The sequence below is a fragment of the Gopherus evgoodei genome, chromosome 1, assembly GCF_007399415.2.
Source record: "Gopherus evgoodei ecotype Sinaloan lineage chromosome 1, rGopEvg1_v1.p, whole genome shotgun sequence".
NCBI lineage: Eukaryota > Metazoa > Chordata > Testudines > Testudinidae > Gopherus > Gopherus evgoodei.
The window spans coordinates 139405673-139422672 of record NC_044322.1 but is presented as its reverse complement, the minus strand read 5'-3'; the positions used below and the strand labels follow the sequence as shown (position 1 = coordinate 139422672).

At 40.1% G+C, this 17000-nt stretch overlaps 1 protein-coding gene and 1 long non-coding RNA gene across 5 annotated transcripts in view; one reads left to right on the top strand and one right to left on the bottom strand.

Moving 5' to 3' along the window:
* NHS (NHS actin remodeling regulator) overlaps positions 1-17000 on the bottom strand; it is a 358314-nt gene that overhangs the window by 26409 nt on the left and 314905 nt on the right. For all 4 annotated transcript variants that reach the window (XM_030573962.1, XM_030573979.1, XM_030573970.1 and 1 more), the window contains exons 2-3: positions 10887-11039; positions 4546-4679 (exon numbers count right to left, since the gene is read on the bottom strand). In XM_030573962.1, the coding sequence (XP_030429822.1) occupies positions 4546-4679; positions 10887-11039 (287 nt within the window). The remainder of the gene's footprint in view (positions 1-4545; positions 4680-10886; positions 11040-17000) is intronic.
* Positions 1-17000, top strand: part of LOC115656875 — a 56519-nt gene that overhangs the window by 35446 nt on the left and 4073 nt on the right. The window contains exon 2 of the long non-coding RNA XR_004001773.1: positions 1436-1484. This is a non-coding gene — a long non-coding RNA (uncharacterized LOC115656875). The remainder of the gene's footprint in view (positions 1-1435; positions 1485-17000) is intronic.

The following is a 17000-nucleotide window of genomic DNA, read 5'->3' as shown; positions in this document are numbered from 1 at the left end:
GTAAAGCACTGTGTAAGTGCTAAATAATGTTATTTTCCCCCATAACAGAATTTTAAGAGACCAGAACAAATCATTTGTTTGTTTTATGTAGCCAAGGCAAAAGTACTGATTTAATTGATAGAATAATTAACATTGCTGAGAAGAGGAAAAGAAGTGCCAGTAAAAGATCAGTGTATTTCCAACAGTTTGAACTATATTTAGAGATTAATATTCTGTAACTGCACAGTATCTTTTTCATGTAGTCAGGCAATACTGGTAGAGAAAATTAAAAAATAGTTCTTACCATGCTATTTTCCCCCATTTTATTGCTATAAGACACAAGACACATAAGACGCCTGCCTACTCTCAGAATTTACATCTCCATATGTTTTACTTTCCACAAGTTTTGTTTTATCTGCTTGTGGGTGTTTATTTTAGTTTGGAACATTACAAGTGTGATCCGTTAAAATGTTGACAATCCTTTAACGATTAACAGAATGCTTCAGTGTTTTGACAACGTAAATACAAAAATAAGATTTGTTTTCTGACAAAAGTCATACCACACATGATGTTCTAACAGAAGAAGGCATATAATAATAATAATCCTATAACATTGGACTGTATGTACCACACTTAGTGATTATCTATTGCTTTACGTATTCAATCTGCAGATTCAATAGTACGGATAGCTTTTCCATGAAGAATGCTAGGTGCCATTTGTGCCTAGAAAGTGCACAGCGTGATTAATTAAAATCCGTCAGCCCATTAGTATTTCCTTGAGGTTTCACATGGCTTCAACACAAAACTGTGAAACTTGGTGTGTTTGACTTGAGTTTCTCTTTGAATCATTTAAAATTGGCATATACAAAGCACTGGAGAACATACCACAGGTAATATTTCTGAAATGGCAGGGAGATGGACTAAATAACCTGATGGATTATTTCCATTCCTTACTTGTTCCAGATGAGGTCTTGTCTAAGCATGGGGAAAGCAAGTTCAGAAAACAGAAGTCTCTTGAATCTCTGCCCAGACTGTATTTACTGGCAAGCTTAAACTGAACTTTGCGTATATGTCAGTATGTATTTCAAAATGTGAAAGTGTTCCCCCCATTTCTGAAAAGTATTTATGTCCTGAAGTTGAACAGCCAGAGATCTGTGAGAAAACTGGTTCTTCTGAGATTTCCAGACCAATTCTGCAGAATCACAAGGTTCTGGGCTCAAATTCTGAACTTTTGGAGCTTCACTAGACTGAGTGGGGCACCAGAAAAAAAAAAGAAAAGATTGAAGAATGTGAAACAAAAGTCGTAATTGCAGTCACAATGACACAGCATCTCAATTTTCAATGGCTGTAGTAGGAGGTGTTACATGCAGGGTTGTCAAGGGAACATGTTTGAGAATAATCTCCTTGTTCCGTCAAGTCTGTGTCTTACCCAAATTGATTTTGGTTTTCTTCATAGGCAAAAGGGGCAAAATGAGTGGTACGTGGAGTTCTGCTTGGTTGGAAAGGTAAGACAATAAGCTGAATTTTGGACATATCATGCCCTGGACACCTAAAAAGTTTGATGATCCTACATTATGTTGTGTTTTCTAGCTTTTTTTCTTATCAAATGTAATCCTTAATTTATTATTGGTTGTTCTATCTATTCTCTACCAAATGCATGTTTTACAAAGCCAAGACAACAATTTGAACTTTAAAACATTAAAGTTGTGTCCAAAATGCTCAAACTTGGGTGCCTAAAGTTAGGCACCTAAGTAAACAGGCTGTTTTGCAGTAATAGTGAACTGCTGCAGCTCCCATTGAATCCATGGGAACTGTAGGTAGTCATCACCTCTGAAAATCAGGCCACTTGCTGAATGTTAATGTACCCAAGTTTGAAAAGTTTGGCCTGTAACTTTTGGAATTTTCTCATTCCCAATTGCTTGGATTTTCAGCCTTAAAGATGCACTGAAAATGGCTTTTTGTTGGCGTGAGCTAGTTTTTCTTTCACGAGCACGTTCCTTGAAGGCAAAGAAAGGGAAATACAGAACATGCCACTGTTCCATGTATGAAAATTCTGGTGGGTTTCAGCCCTAATATTTTTTTATTTAATGAATGGTCAGTCAATGCAACCAGTAATTGGCACAATACGCCAACAATTATCGATCAGCTCCCAGAAGCATTTAGAAATTCAGAGAAGTCAACAAGCCTATTGCAGCAGATGTAACACATTGAAAAGGAAATCTCACCTCTGACAGTATTTTCAGCTTTCTTTAATAATGATGCCATTACATTGGGGAGGAGGGAGGACTGACAAATTCAATTAGTCCTCCACTGTTTGACTGAAGATTTGTAAGAGCTACTCCAACCGTGTTTGCCAAGCAGTATCTGTGTTCATGCCCACTCTATACCACCTTGCAACATCCTCTCCTTTTACAGCTCCCCCATGAATGCTGAGCGCTCTAATCAGCACTGTGGAGCACCCTGGATTTGAATTAGTAAAACAAGACACTGCCAGCTAACTAGAGGCCAGTAGGAATAAGTGCTCCAGTAATTTTTGCTTGCTCTTGCTTGGGGAAACGTTGAGCCTGGGCAGTTTCCAAAAAAACCCAATCAAGATGCACACAAGGTTTGACTCTTTCTTACAGGGAAAAAGGTGTCAGACATCTGCAGTTAACATGGCTTAATTTCTGCAAGTACAGAACTCAGGTTGTTGCTCATTATTAATTATTATTTTGTATTACATATATGAAAATAGTGTCTAAATCTACCAGTCACTTTCCAAACACAGCTATGATCCAGTCCTTTCACCACAGAGCATACACTTTCAAAGACAAGTTTCTTCCCTCATCTGATGCTAGTTAAGGAAACTTTACATTCAATATACTTCCAAATTATTACATTGAACCAATTCAGACCCATAACCTGGCATCATCTTGGACACCTTTCTTCCTTGTCTCTTATTGACCCTTTTTTCTTCTCTGCTCTGCCTGTGATATCACCTTTCACCTATTTCTCCTGCAAACATCTTCTCCCCTTTCTTCTACGCTGCCTCTAATCCCAGAATGTCTTTTCTTAAATGATTCACAAGGCCCCCATCCTTGTTCAAGTGCCTCCTTAAGACTCACCTGTGCCATGGGGCCTCCTTGAAATTAGCCATCGAAAACATCCATTTAGTTGAAAAATAAAATAAACAGAACAAATCCATACCTTATAATGCAATTTGTGTTTTCCGAAAAGAAACAAAACACTTCATTGGAACTGGCTGCAGATTTGAACACTGCACTAGGAGCTCACCACTGGCTGGAAGCGTGCATTACCCTCAAATCCCTTTCCCATTACTACACTTTTGTACTACATTTGTATATATTTTATTGCTAAATTAAGTATGTGACTGTACAATACCTAGCTACCACTTATTCAGGCACAGCCATATGTCTAGGTGCCCAGTTGCATATTCTGTACATATACAAACAGGGTGAAATCTTATGATGCCAGCATAAGATGTATGCATTATTTAAGTCCCAATAAGCTTGATTTTGGGTGCCTAAGTGGGATTTGCACTGGTCCTTAACACAGGGGAGAATTTTACTCACAGTGAAGTTCTCAAATATTGGTGAGACTAATTCCTTTTACAATGGTAGATCTGTGAGATCAGTAATTTAATTCCAAATTTGTGCCCAGGGCTAGTCAGTACACACACATTGGGTCAGATCTTCAGGTGGTGTTAATCAATGCAACTTCATTGACTGCACTACCATTTTTACTTGTTGGCTCTTGAGCTAGTCACAATACTCAAATAAGTCAATGGTACAATACAATATCTGAATGTACAGTACTGTACTGTGGCAGAGCAGAGTCTATTAGCAATAAAAGTTGTGACTAGAGATGGATGAGTACTCTGTAGGCATGTGTGTAACTGCAGGTACCTTGGTAGTAAACCAGTATAATTACATACCATTATTTGAAATGCTAGAATTCCTGGTTCTTGGCAGTGGTACTTCCAGGACTCAAAATACAACATTAAGTTTCCTCTTGGAAGTATTACACCTTGCCTGGGCATTAAGGTAAGTCCAGACTACCCACCCTATCTAGACGCGATATATCAATCCCTGAACGCGCTCTCCGTCGACTCCGGAACTCCACTGGAGCGAGCAGCGGTAGCAGAGTTGACGGAGGAGCCGTGGAAGTCGATCCCGCGCCGTGAGGACGGGAGGTAAGTCGGAATAAGATACTTCGACTTCAGCTATGGCATTCTCATAGCTGAAGTTGCGTATCTTACATTAGTGTAGACCAGGCCTTAGTAAGAATGACACCCGAAGGTATTGTAGCACCTGTATAGGAGGATAAAATCTCAAGTGCCCATCTGTCTCCTAATGGAATCTTCAAAATGTAACCCACAATATCTTTACTGGAAACCAGCTTGTGTTTTGTTACTCATCAGGCAGAGACCAATGTCAACTGTATTGTAACCACACAAATCCATAGGGTAATTATTAAGCATGATGATAAAGGTCACAATGAACAACATCATTATTAGGTCCAATAAAAATATATAAGTTATAGCTTTAGTGTGCATGAAAAGCTTACTGTTAGCAAGTGCCGGTCCTTTATCTCTTTCCTCTTCTGACTGTAGATTGCAGGGAAGGAGGGAAATGGGGGAACCACCACAGAGATGGGCCCTGGGACTTTCTGCTCTCTGTTATCACCCCGGTTTTGTTGTTCTGTTTTGAAAATGGAGAAACTAGAAGTCAGTTTTTCTGATTGATGTAGTGAACAAAAATCTCTTTATTGAGATTTAAACAGCTATAAATAATTAAGTTTAATCTTCTAGCAAAGATTCAGGCTGATCTTCTTCCTCATTATTATTATTTCTGCAGTAGCACCCAAACCATGAATGGAGCTTTCCAAAAACAGATGAAGATATAGTATTTTCCCAAAGGAGCTTGCATTCTAATGGTATAGCAAGTGAGAGCTACAACAGTGGAGGACACAGAAAGTAAGGACATAGGGTTGCTATACATGTAATTGTTACTAAATGTGTACAAAGTTCCCCACATACCCCATTAAAATCCCCTTCCAAGGCAAAGTACCCAAACCTTTTTGACTGATGAGGTTTTACAAAACTAAAACCCAGACTTGGCTCGTTTAATCTTAAACAAAATAGATCATATACTCTTTGGAACATTAGCAACTCAAATCCCAACTAAAAGATCTGTCCTGGGTCTGGTTCTATTCAATATCTTCATAAAAGGTTTAGATAATGGCATAGAAAGTACATTTATAAAGTTTGCAGAAGATACCAAGCTGGAAGGGGTTGCAAGCACTTTGGAGGACATGATCAGAATTCAAAATGATCTTGACAAACTGGAGAAATGGTTTGAAGTAAACAGGATGAAATTCAACAAGGACAAATGCAACATTCTTTCCACTTAGGAAGGAATAATTGCTTGCACAAATACATAATGGGAAATGACTGCCTAAGAAGAAATACTGCAGAAAAGGATGTGGGGGCTAAACTAAATATGAGCCAACAAAGGAATACCGTTTCACAAAAAGCAAACGTCATTCTGGGATGTATTAACAGGGATGTTGTAAGCAAGACATGAGAAGTAATTTTTCCACTCTTATTCAGAACTGATAAGGCCTTACCTGGAGTATTGTGTCCAGTTCTGGGCACCACAGTTTGGGAAAGATGTAGACAAATTTAGAGAAAGTCCAGTGGAGAACACAAAAATGATTAAAGGTCTAGAAAATATGATCTACGAAGACAGATTGAAAAAACTGGGTTTGTTTAGTCTGAAGAAGAGAAGACTGAGTGGGGACATGACAACAGTCTTCAAGTATGTAGAAGGTTGTTATAAAGAAGGTGATAAATAGTTCTCCTTAACCACTGAGCATAGGACAAGAAGTACTGGGCTTAAATTGCAGCAAGGGAGATTTAGGTTAGACATTAGGAAAAACTTCCACACTATAAGGATAGTGAAGCACTAGAACTAATTACCTAGGGAGGTTGTGGAATCTCCCTCCTGGGAAGTTTTTAAGAACAGGTTAGATAATCACCTGTTAGGGATAGTCTAAATTTAAGTTCTGCCTCAGTGCAGGGGACTTGACTAGATGACCTACTGAGGTCTCTTCCAGTCCTACATTTCTATGATTTTTATCCTTCTGGGTCAGTCCCACACAGCTAGACCCCATAATGCAGATCACAGCAGGAGACTGCTCCCCTAGAAACATAATTAAAATCCAGATGATGGTTGTTGAAAATTATCTCTCCATTGGCAAAGAGAGAAATTGCCCGTAAACATGAAGATTTATTTCTATCTCTTACACAAAGTTAAGACAAAACAGAATAAAACTGTGAGCCGGAGGCTCAAAGTTCAAGAATTTTAAATAACTGGAAAAAACACATGATTTATTGTCATTGCCCAAACATCTGAAAATTTCCTATCTGTAATTTGTTTTTGTCTTAAATACATCCAAAATCAAAAGAGAATAAGATCAGTAGGCAATCCATGGAAGATGAAGTGCAGCTATCGTCCCCTCTGAAGACTGAATGCAATTCTGAAAGGCTTCCCTAAACTAAGTATTACGTGTATTGTAAGGATATGGTGGATTCATCATTGACCCTGCCGTGGCACAAATGTCCAAGATGAAAGGGTATCCACTGAGGCCACAGGCCATTGGAAGGTTTACTCTCCTAAAAGACACTACATCAAAAGCTAATGAGCCTGAGGTCTCCCAGAATGGGACTTAAATTATATCCCAAATGGTAGTGAGGCCAATGCAGAGATGCTTTGGACCCAAGGCCTGACTTCCTATGGGAGCTTCTTTTGCCTAGAAACATTAAGAGGTATAATAGAGTACCAACAGGTGCAGTGAGGGGAAATAAGAAGGAACATTCCAAGCTAGGATTTCGTTTCACAGCTGCATCACGTTCTGACTGCTTGACTGACACCAGGGAGGCAGATGCTGAGGCAAAGACTTGTCCCAGAACTGAGGTGTCTGTCTTCAAGGCTCCGGCTATACTAGTCTCGCTCAGTTCCAAGAAAATTTCAAGTTCTACGGAGTCTTTCATTGCCTAGAAAGCTCTAGTATTGAAGTCTCTCCAGCATCAATCCATGCCCATACTCAAGCTTCTTCAAAATCTTCTGGGAATCCGTGTTAGACAGGGGAATGGTTGTGTCTGTTCTTGATGCCAAGGTAGCAATAGTTCCATTCCTGTTAGCATGCAGAACCAATGGAAACGCAAGCTAGATTCTTTTTCACCAAATGCATTCTCAATAACACTGTCAGCTAAGTACCAACAGAACAGTCTTTGTCACTGGCATTCGATGACTGAGGCAAGGAGAACGTAACTTGTTTTTCAGATCTAACACTGAGTTTGAAGAAGTGGCAGTTAAAAATATCTTTTTACTTGTAAATAATGCAAATTTGATATAGGAGGTATAAAGCAGGAAATGCTGCTTTTAAGTGTGCTTTTCAGAGTATAATTGCATTTTACAATAAAAAAATACATAGAAAATAAAATATAACAATGTATGACAAACTGCTAATGCTGCAGAGTTAATATTAAATACTGAAGATAGTACATTGCCAAAGCACAATTTGTTATTTAACATCAGTACCCATTTCTCTCCACTGCCTTTATGCTTTGGTTGTCAGAATTTCTCCTGTCCACAAGATGGCAGAAGCAGATTATCCTGATGCTAGGACACTAGCTCTGCTGATTGTCCAAGGAAACACCAAAATTCCATTCTAATTTTCGCGCTACTATGATTGTAATTCCTTTTTATGGCTCTTTGCAGTACTATTAAGACATACTGCATCCACAGTTAGCTGCAGAGTTAAAACCTGCAGAGAGGTCAAAATGTGTTAATTAATTGTAACATTTTATCCAGTTAATATGAGGTTCACAAATTTGATCAATTATTATAATTAACAACAACAACAAATGATTAAGATAATTATTTATAATGATGCAAATCTACTTCACCTAAGAAAGGCAGCTACTGAACGCTTTAAAAGTGACTTTCACAAAAAAAGGTAACTGTTTCTTCTGCTTCTTTTTTATATTAGATATTATATACGAACATCCAGACTGGGTCAGACCAATGGTCCATCTAGCCCATTGTCCTGTCCTCTTACAGTGGCTGGTGCCAGATGCTTCAGAGGGAAGGAACAAAACACTGCAATTTATTGAGTGTTCCATCCTGTCATCCAGTCCCAGCTTCTGGCAGTCAGAGGTTTAGGGACACTCAGAGCATGGGGTTGTGTCCTGGATGATCTTGGCTAACAGACATTGATAGACCTATCCTCCATGAACTTATCTAATTCTTTTTTGAACCCACTCATATTTTGGCCTTCACAACATCCTCTGGGAATGAGTTCCACAGGTTGACTGTTTGTTGTGTGAAGATGTACTTCTTTATGTTTGTTTTAAACCTGCTGCCTATTAATTTCACTGGGTGACCTCTGGTTCTTGTGTTACGTGAAGGGGTAAACATTTCCCTATTCACTTTCTCCGCACCATTCATGATTTTATGGACTTACGTCACATTCCCCCTTAGTCATAGATTCATAGATTCATAGACTCTAGGACTGGAAGGGACCTCGAGAGGTCATCGAGTCCAGTCCCCTGCCCTCATGGCAGGACCAAATACTGTCTAGACCATCCCTGATAGACATTTATCTAACCAACTCTTAAATATCTCCAGAGATGGAGATTCCACAACCTCCCTAGGCAATTTATTCCAGTGTTTAACTACCCTGCAGTTAGGAACTTTTTCCTAATGTCCAACCTAAATCTCCCTTGCTGCAGTTTAAGCCCATTGCTTCTTGTTCTATCATTAAAAGCTAAGGTGAACACTCCTCCTGATGACACTCTTTTAGATACCTGAAAACTGTTATCATGTCCCCTCTCAGTCTTCTCTTTTCCAAACTAAATAAACTCAATTCTTTCAGCCTTCCTTCATAGGTCATGTTCTCAAGACCTTTAATCATTCCTGTTGCTCTTCTCTGGACCCTCTCCAATTTCTCCACATCTTTCTTGAAATGCGGTGCCCAGTTGTCTCTTTTCTAAGCAGTCTTTTTAATCTCTCCTTGCCTGGAAGCTGTTCCATACCCCAAATCATTTGTTGCCATTCTCTGTACCTTTTTCAATTCTATTATTTTTTTTTGGATGGGAGTAATCAGAACTGCACTCAGTATTCAAGGTGTGGGCATCCCTTGGATTTATATAGTGGCATTATAATATTTTCAGTCTTATTATCTAGCCTTTTTCTAATAGTTCCGAACATTCTGTTAGTTATCTTGACTGCTGCTGCAAACTGAGCAGATGTTTTCAGAGAACTATCCATGATGGCTCCAAGATCTCTTTCCTGAGTGGCAACAGCTAAATTAGAACCCATCACTTTATATGTATAGTTGGGATTATGTTTTCCAATGTGAACTACTTTGCATTTATGAACACTGAATTTCGTCTCCCATTTTGTTGCCCAGTCACCCAGTTTTGTGAGATCTATGTCTAATTCTTCACAGTCAACTTTGGACTTAACTACTTGAGTAACTTAATATTATCTGCAAACTTTGACACCTCACTGTTTACCCCCTTTTCCAGATCATTTATGAATATGTTGAACAGCACTGGTCTCAGTACAGATCTTTGGGAGACCATGCTATACCTTTTTCATTGTGGAAATTGACCATTTATTCCTACCCTTTGTTTCCTGTCTTTTAACCAGTTACTGAACCATGAAAGGACGTTTTCTCTTATCCCATGACAGCTTACTTTGCTTAAGAGCCCTTGGTGTGGGACCTTGTCAAAGGCTTTCTGAAAGTCCATGTAACTATCTGAATTGGATCACTCTTGTCCACATGTTCATTGACACCCTCAAAGAATTCTAATAGATTCATGCAGCGTGATTTCCCTTTACAAAAGCTGTGGTGATTCTTTGCCAACATATCATATTCATTTATGTATCTGATAATTTTATTATTTACTATAGTTTCAACCAATTTGCTTGGTACTTAAGTTAGGTTTACTGGCCTTGAATTGCCAGGCTTGCCTCTGAAGCCTTTTATAAAATCAGCCTCACATTAGCTATCTGCCATTCATCTGGTACAAAGGCTGATTTAAGTGATACGTTACATACCACAGTAGGTAGTTCTGCAATTTCACATTTGTGTTCCCTAGAATACCATCTGGTCCTGGTGATTTATTACTGTTTAATTTATCAATTTGTTCCAAAACCTCCTCTACTGACACCTCAGTCTGGGACAGTTCCTCAGATTTGTCAGCTAAAAAGAATGGCTCAGGTTTGAGAATCTCCCTCATATCCTCTGCAGTGAAGACTGATGCAAACCAGACATTTTTCTTCTCTGTAATGGCCTTCAAGTATTATTGACCCTGGAAGACTTTGTCATAACCAGCGAAATGACATAAAAAAACCCAAGACACTTAATGCTGAACAATTGGGAAGAAAAGAAAATTTTAGTCGGGCTGTTTATAAAAACCTCAGGAGTTTTTTTTGTCTATTTTGTGACCATTTAACACTTGGGAGAAAAGATGTCTTTGTTAAAATTCAACACTTCCATCCATTCAGTTTAAGAGTGAGAGATCACAGGAGACAGCTCTAACATGCCCAATAAATCCTCCAGAAAAAAACATGGAAGACAGATGTGACAATCCTAATATTTGTAAGTTTAAAAAAAAAGCAGAAAGAAAAACTTTTAAAAAACAAAATACATAATAATAAAGAAGCAAAACAAGGGACAAACCCTGCTTAGCATGGCTTCCTGTTTTTTTCATCATTATTCACTAAAGGTTTCATCCAAAACTTAGTGATTGAGAGTCTTTCTATTGACTTCAGCGGGTTCTGGATCAGACCCATAGTGTGGGTAAAGTGAGAGAGGACTGTGGAAGTGGTTACCTCTACGCAAGGCTCGCAGGTTCTGTTTGGCGTGGCGGTGCAGCTCCTCCACACAGGGCGGTCTGGTTGAGGGGTGGAAAATATTTCTTTGCTGATGCCAAGGTGCTCGGTAGTACACACTCAGTTTACTCTCTGCATCCAGGTTAGACACAGCTATAGAATCAAAACAAGAGAATAGGACATTTACCCACTGTTACATGCAGTTTAAGTGAAATAGTAAGCTAGGCACCATACTTGGAAGGCAAGTTACTGCTAGAAAGGGGTGCTGAAGGAGTCACACCATGTCTCCTCCTATCTGGTGATAGGGACCACTATTCTTCTACATACTACCCCCCAGCACCAGCAAGGGTCCTGGGCCACATGCTGACACCTGCCCCCCTCTCCCAGCACCCGCATCCCCGCAGGCCATCCTCTGAGCAGCCACGCTGCCCCCTCAGAGCACATGGCACGCCCCTCCTCCCCAAGATTTAGTCAGGGGTATATAATACAAGTCATGGACAGATCACAGGCTGTGAATTTTTGTTGACTTTTACTAAAAATACCCGAGACTAAAACATAGCCTTAATCATTATCATCTCCACTTTCAAATGACAAAACCGAGGCACAATGAGGTCAAGTAATGCGCTGAAGGTCACCTACTGAACCAGTGGCAGAGTGGAGAACAGAACCCACCAGTTAGCTCTCAATCGCCCACTCTAATTACTAGACTATGCTGTCTCACTATAATATTCTGTATCCTCACTATCTTACAACACTGATTCTTAGCTCACTTCATGAAGACTGAGACCACTGGATGAGCCCGCTAAGCAAATTCAAATGCTATCTTTCAGAAAAGGTACTTTTTAACAGGCATTGACTCTTACTTCAAATGCTCTGCCCATAAATCTCAAAGGACTTCCTCTGAAAGTTGCATGAACCAGCTACAAATTAAGGAAAGACAGAATTTCACAGAAACATGTGGGCCCAGGAGAGGCAAGTTTACTTTTAGTGTATTCAGTCACTAGTTTTACAAGGGACAAAATAAATAAGACAGACAATATGAATTCTGCAGTTCTGCGGTGGCCAAACAGAGCAGATTTGTATCACTACATTCAACAGCTCATATAAAAAAGTAAAATATATAATTTTTTACATCCCTGTCTCTTTTCTGTTTTTTTCTAAGCTCCAACACTAATTGCCTGCATAAGATCCAGACTTTCTGATTATTTCTCTTTAGCAGTTACTCAATGATCTCAGGTTTCTCCCATAAAATGAACGAGTCATAGTAACGACTCTGGTCACAGAGTAAAAGTCACAGTACTCTCAACACTATGCAGTGTGTGTGCACGTACAGGGTGGTCTGAGAAGTTCTCACTACACAAATATGGAGCCATGAAGTCCTCCTAGCAGTGGGTCTCAGAGTCAGGTCAGAACCAGACAGTACTTGTAATCATAAATGCATCAAAGCCCTTTCCTCCTCTCCCCTGGTCTTTTTCAAAAAGTAGAGTGATACACAGCACTCTCTGGCAAATGGCTCAGTTCAGTGACCCCGTTGCAGTCAGTCTCACAGGGGACCAGGTCATCACTCCACAGTTCTTGAGAAGGAAGCCATTCCCCAAAACAGCACGTGTAGGAAAGAAATCCAGTCATTCATTCAGTTGTTCAGTGATAGCATTCACCAGGGGGACTGATCAGCTAGCAGTGTCCAAAGTTCTTTAAGCTCCTCCTGCTCAAACTTAGGGACACCTCAAAATGTCTGTCTGACATGGTGGCAGAAAGAGAGACCTGGTCTCCCCAAAGGACTAGGCTCAGTTTGGCTCTTGACCATCTGCATTTGTGCTTAGTGGTTCTCCCACCCATACTATTGACAAGGTTGCAGTTCAATACCAAGTGATACTCCTCCCCAATAGTAACAAGGAATACATGTGGGAAACTGATATCTGCAGACAGTGAAAGCTATTGGCTTCTTATCCATTCTGCTTACCCCCAGCTTACTCTGCAGGTAATAGCAAAAAAGACATATCCTGCAGAATCTGATTGAGTAAAAACTGCAGGTTGGCTAACAGTAACGAATTTTCCAGGACATTCTTGGATTCCACTGGATGTCCCAGATATTCGCAATTTTGGCTGTGGTTTTCTCCTTCCATTTCTTAAGGATACTGCTTATGGGCACCCAGCATATTCTCCACTGACAGCTTTATGTGCATCCTTGCCATTGCTCTGCTTCCTAGCTCCTACCATCTAGAGGAGAGACAGGATGAGCTGGGAAGAGGAGGAGATAGCTAGCACCATAGGCTGCCTCAGTCCCAGTCCAGTCCCCCAAAAGCAGCAGCTAAAGTCCTCCCTCAAGGAGGGAATTAATATGACATTTACAAATCTCCACATCCTTGACTCTGCTTGTATGTTCTGTCCTTTCTCCAGACCCTTTGTCTAATCTATTTAGATTGTAAGTTCTTTGGGGCAGGGACTGTCCCTTACTATAAGTCTGTACAGTGCTTGGCACAATGAAGTTCTGTACTTCACTGGTTCCTAGCCACTTTTGTAATACAAAATAATAAATAATAAAGAGACTAGGCGTACCACAGTACGAAGAGAAAGACACCATGAAACAGGAGTGGAAGAAGGGGACAACACAGAATAGGAGAGTGAAAGGGTTGGAAAAAGCATGTTGTATATTTTAGTTTTCACATGTACTGCACTTTTTCATGTTTTAAGAATCTGATATTTGCAAAGGCAGTTGCCATTTTGTGAGGGAGAGCTGAAGCAGCATATTACAAAGAAGACACGCTGTGCGCTCTCATGAAGACATGAGAGAGCGCAGTTTCCCTTACTCTAAAAATAATAATCATTCAGATAATAATCATTCAGATTGAAAGTATGTGGTTGTTTTTTTCTGTATGGAGAGAGGAAGGGCAAATCTCTGAGGCAAGTATTGGAAAGGGAGAACCACAGGAGAGAGAGAGAGAAAAGGGGAAGAAACTGCAACGGAAGAAAACCTAGACCCAGCCTGGACAAACATAATGGAGGGAGTTGGCAGGCTATCTAAACTCTCCCAGTGATGACAAAGGTCACCCAAAGCCTTTGAGCAGGGGTGTTAGTTATGGGGAGTGTTGCAGGGCATGGTGGGAGCACTCTTGAGGTCCAAGCAAATGCCCAAGCAGTAGGATACTTAGCTGAACTAATCCTAAAGTCTGAGCATTGTGGAGTTCTCCCATCACTGATTTAATATGCATCTTTACAAAGCAAGACTTCCCATGGTTTCCAGTGTTTTTTGCAGTGTTGCATCCTTGTGACAAATTGCCACTGTTTATTGCAACATCCCAATGCAATATACTACATGGGGCTGAGAATGAACCTGGTGCTGATGGATGTTCTGGGGGTAGTGAGTTGCCTTTAAGTATTAGTTTTGAAGCCATACTTATTCCATTATGAATATTATAAACAACAACTATCACCAGAATGCATACGCAACCCTTGGTGGCTGGTCTATCTATCTACTTGTATGGCTCTCATCACTGAAGAATCTGAACCGCTCACAATGACTAATGATTTTACCCCTTTGAGGTAGTGAAGCCTTACCCCCATTTTACAGACAGGGAACTGAGACATGGGGCAGATTAAGTGACTTCCTCAAGGTCACGTAGCAAGTCTGTGACTGCGATAGGAATTGGAGTCAGGTCTCTTGAAACCCAGTCTATCACTCTATTCACCACTCAAGGCTTATTTGCAGAATTATCCATGGGGAAAAACGTATACATGTTGGCAATCATAATTGTGGTAAACATTCTTTATAGCACTGGGGATAGGGGATGTTCATTATCACAGACTGTATGACTGGAGATACGAATAAAATGGTAGACACAAGCAACCCCTTCCCATCCCCAGAAGAGTTGCCTGAACTCCAGCTCATGTAACTTTGTGTGGTGGCCCTAAAGAAATGGAGATTTTTACCTACTAATAAAATGTTCATGTATATTTCATTACAATGCGACAGATCTTGCAAATCTTCACTCATGCAGAACGCCCCTGGGCTTCGGTGGCAATTGTATAGCACTAAGATGAGCAGGGTTTGGTTGAATATGTTCCATAAAGGTTTTAAAATAAAAATGTTTAGTGCAATTGTGTTATGCATTAACTATGCAGTGCTATAGGCGTCCATGGTATTTTACATGTAAACTGGCTGCATTCTCTCCCTACCTTGCTACTCCTTCCACACTAATTAATCTCTATCAGGTAAACGTAAGCGAGCTAAATATAGTACTACATTAAAGAATAAACATATGGTTCATTCTCAAAGGATATGATGCTGAGAAGCTTAAAACATACTGGACCACATCCTCAGCTAGTGTAAATCAACGTATCTTCACTAGTTCCACTGGAGCCATTGTGATATAGTCCAGCTGGGGATCTAGCCCACTAGTACAAATAAGTCATAGCTTTTTGCACAATGCCCACAGAAATGATTTAATATCATTAAAAAGTTCCTGGGTTTCCCAGTACATCTGCTCTCCTCTTTTAGGCTTTTTTGTTTGTTTGTTTGTTTGTTTGTTGGTCTTTTAGGCTCTGGTCCTGCAATCACATCTGTTAGCACAGACTCTTATGTCCACTGGCTGACACATTGATTGGGAGCTGTGTACAAAGGCTTCAAGTCCAAGCCAGAGGGTGCAACTGCAGAACTGGGGCCTTTTGCTGTAAGCTCTTTGAGGCAGCGATGGTTTCATTTTGTGCCCAGAGCTGAACCTATTGTCTGCACTAAAATAAACAACTAAAGAAACATGGGGGAGAACGATTTTGGGATTAAAGAACATTGGGCTGGGACTCAAGAAATCTTGGTTCCATTCTCATCTCTGCCCCATACTGGATGTAGAAGCTTGGGTTAGTCATCCATTCTCCCTGTGCCTCAGTTCTCCAGCTGTAAAATGGAGGTAATCATGTTTTTCTCTCACCCCTTCTTTTGTCTTATCTCTTTAGAGTGTGAGCTGTTCAGGGCAGGAACTGTGTTTGTACAATGCCTAGCACTAGCCTCTAGGTGCTACTGTATTATAGATAGTAAATAAATAAATAAAAGTAATACATCAGCTGTAAACCCAGAACCATTTATTAACTTCTAACCATCAAAGTAGGCTGAAAAAATCCAGTATAGATGTATGAAATATACAATTTCTGTCACCACACACAGATTTTTTTTTGCCTTAACAAAAGAGTAGGGTAACCAGATGTCCTGATTTTATAGGGACAGCCACAATATTTGGGGCTTTGACTTATATAAGCACCTAATGCCCCCCACCCCCATCCTGATTTTTCACACTTGCTGTCTGATCACCCTACAAAAGAAGATCATACAAACTATCACATTTATTTCACCCATGAATCACTCAATTGTTTTATCTCTTGTGGGATGAAAAAAATAAGACCCCCATTAGATACGGGTTATGTAACATTGGTTAGTTTCATGTCAATCTGAGTCAAATAGACACACACTAGTGACTATTCTCCTGAGCAGATTTTGCAGTTTTCTAAATGGAGGTGTAACCAGAGTTGATCACATTTAGCATTCATAGGCCCGTCTCTTCCCCTCTCCACTCACTTCCATCATCCCTCCTCCTTTTGGTTTTCAAAATCATAATGTGGCTGAGCTGTGTATGGATGCTTGAAGGTACTACAGCCTTGTGCACTCAAGCATGTTTGTTCCAATAATAACGACAGAAAGGCCAAGCAAGAAAGATTTCTGCTCTATTTATTTTGATAGATCCAGGGAGTTCCCCCGACTCTCTCACTTGCCATCCCCCTCCCCTCAGCTCCTTCAGTTTCTTAACTTTCTAGGGTTTTTTTTTTCTTTCGGGTGATGGTGGTGAGAATTATAATTATCATTGGGTATCAGGAAAATAATATCACATGCTTTCTGGTTCAGAGAGAAGGCATTACTATATTCGTTGCAAGATGTGAAAAAGGGCAGACCCAGGAGGGGATTTTTGAAGAGTGAGGGGGAAAGCCTATATGCTAAGGATTTGAAAGCTCAGAGCAGTAACGCAATGAATCGCTGCACAACAGAAACAAAACCAAGAAGACTGCTGATTCCTTCTTAAAGTATATACATTCTAGAAGGAAACGTAGAAAAGGATCAGACTAATGAGT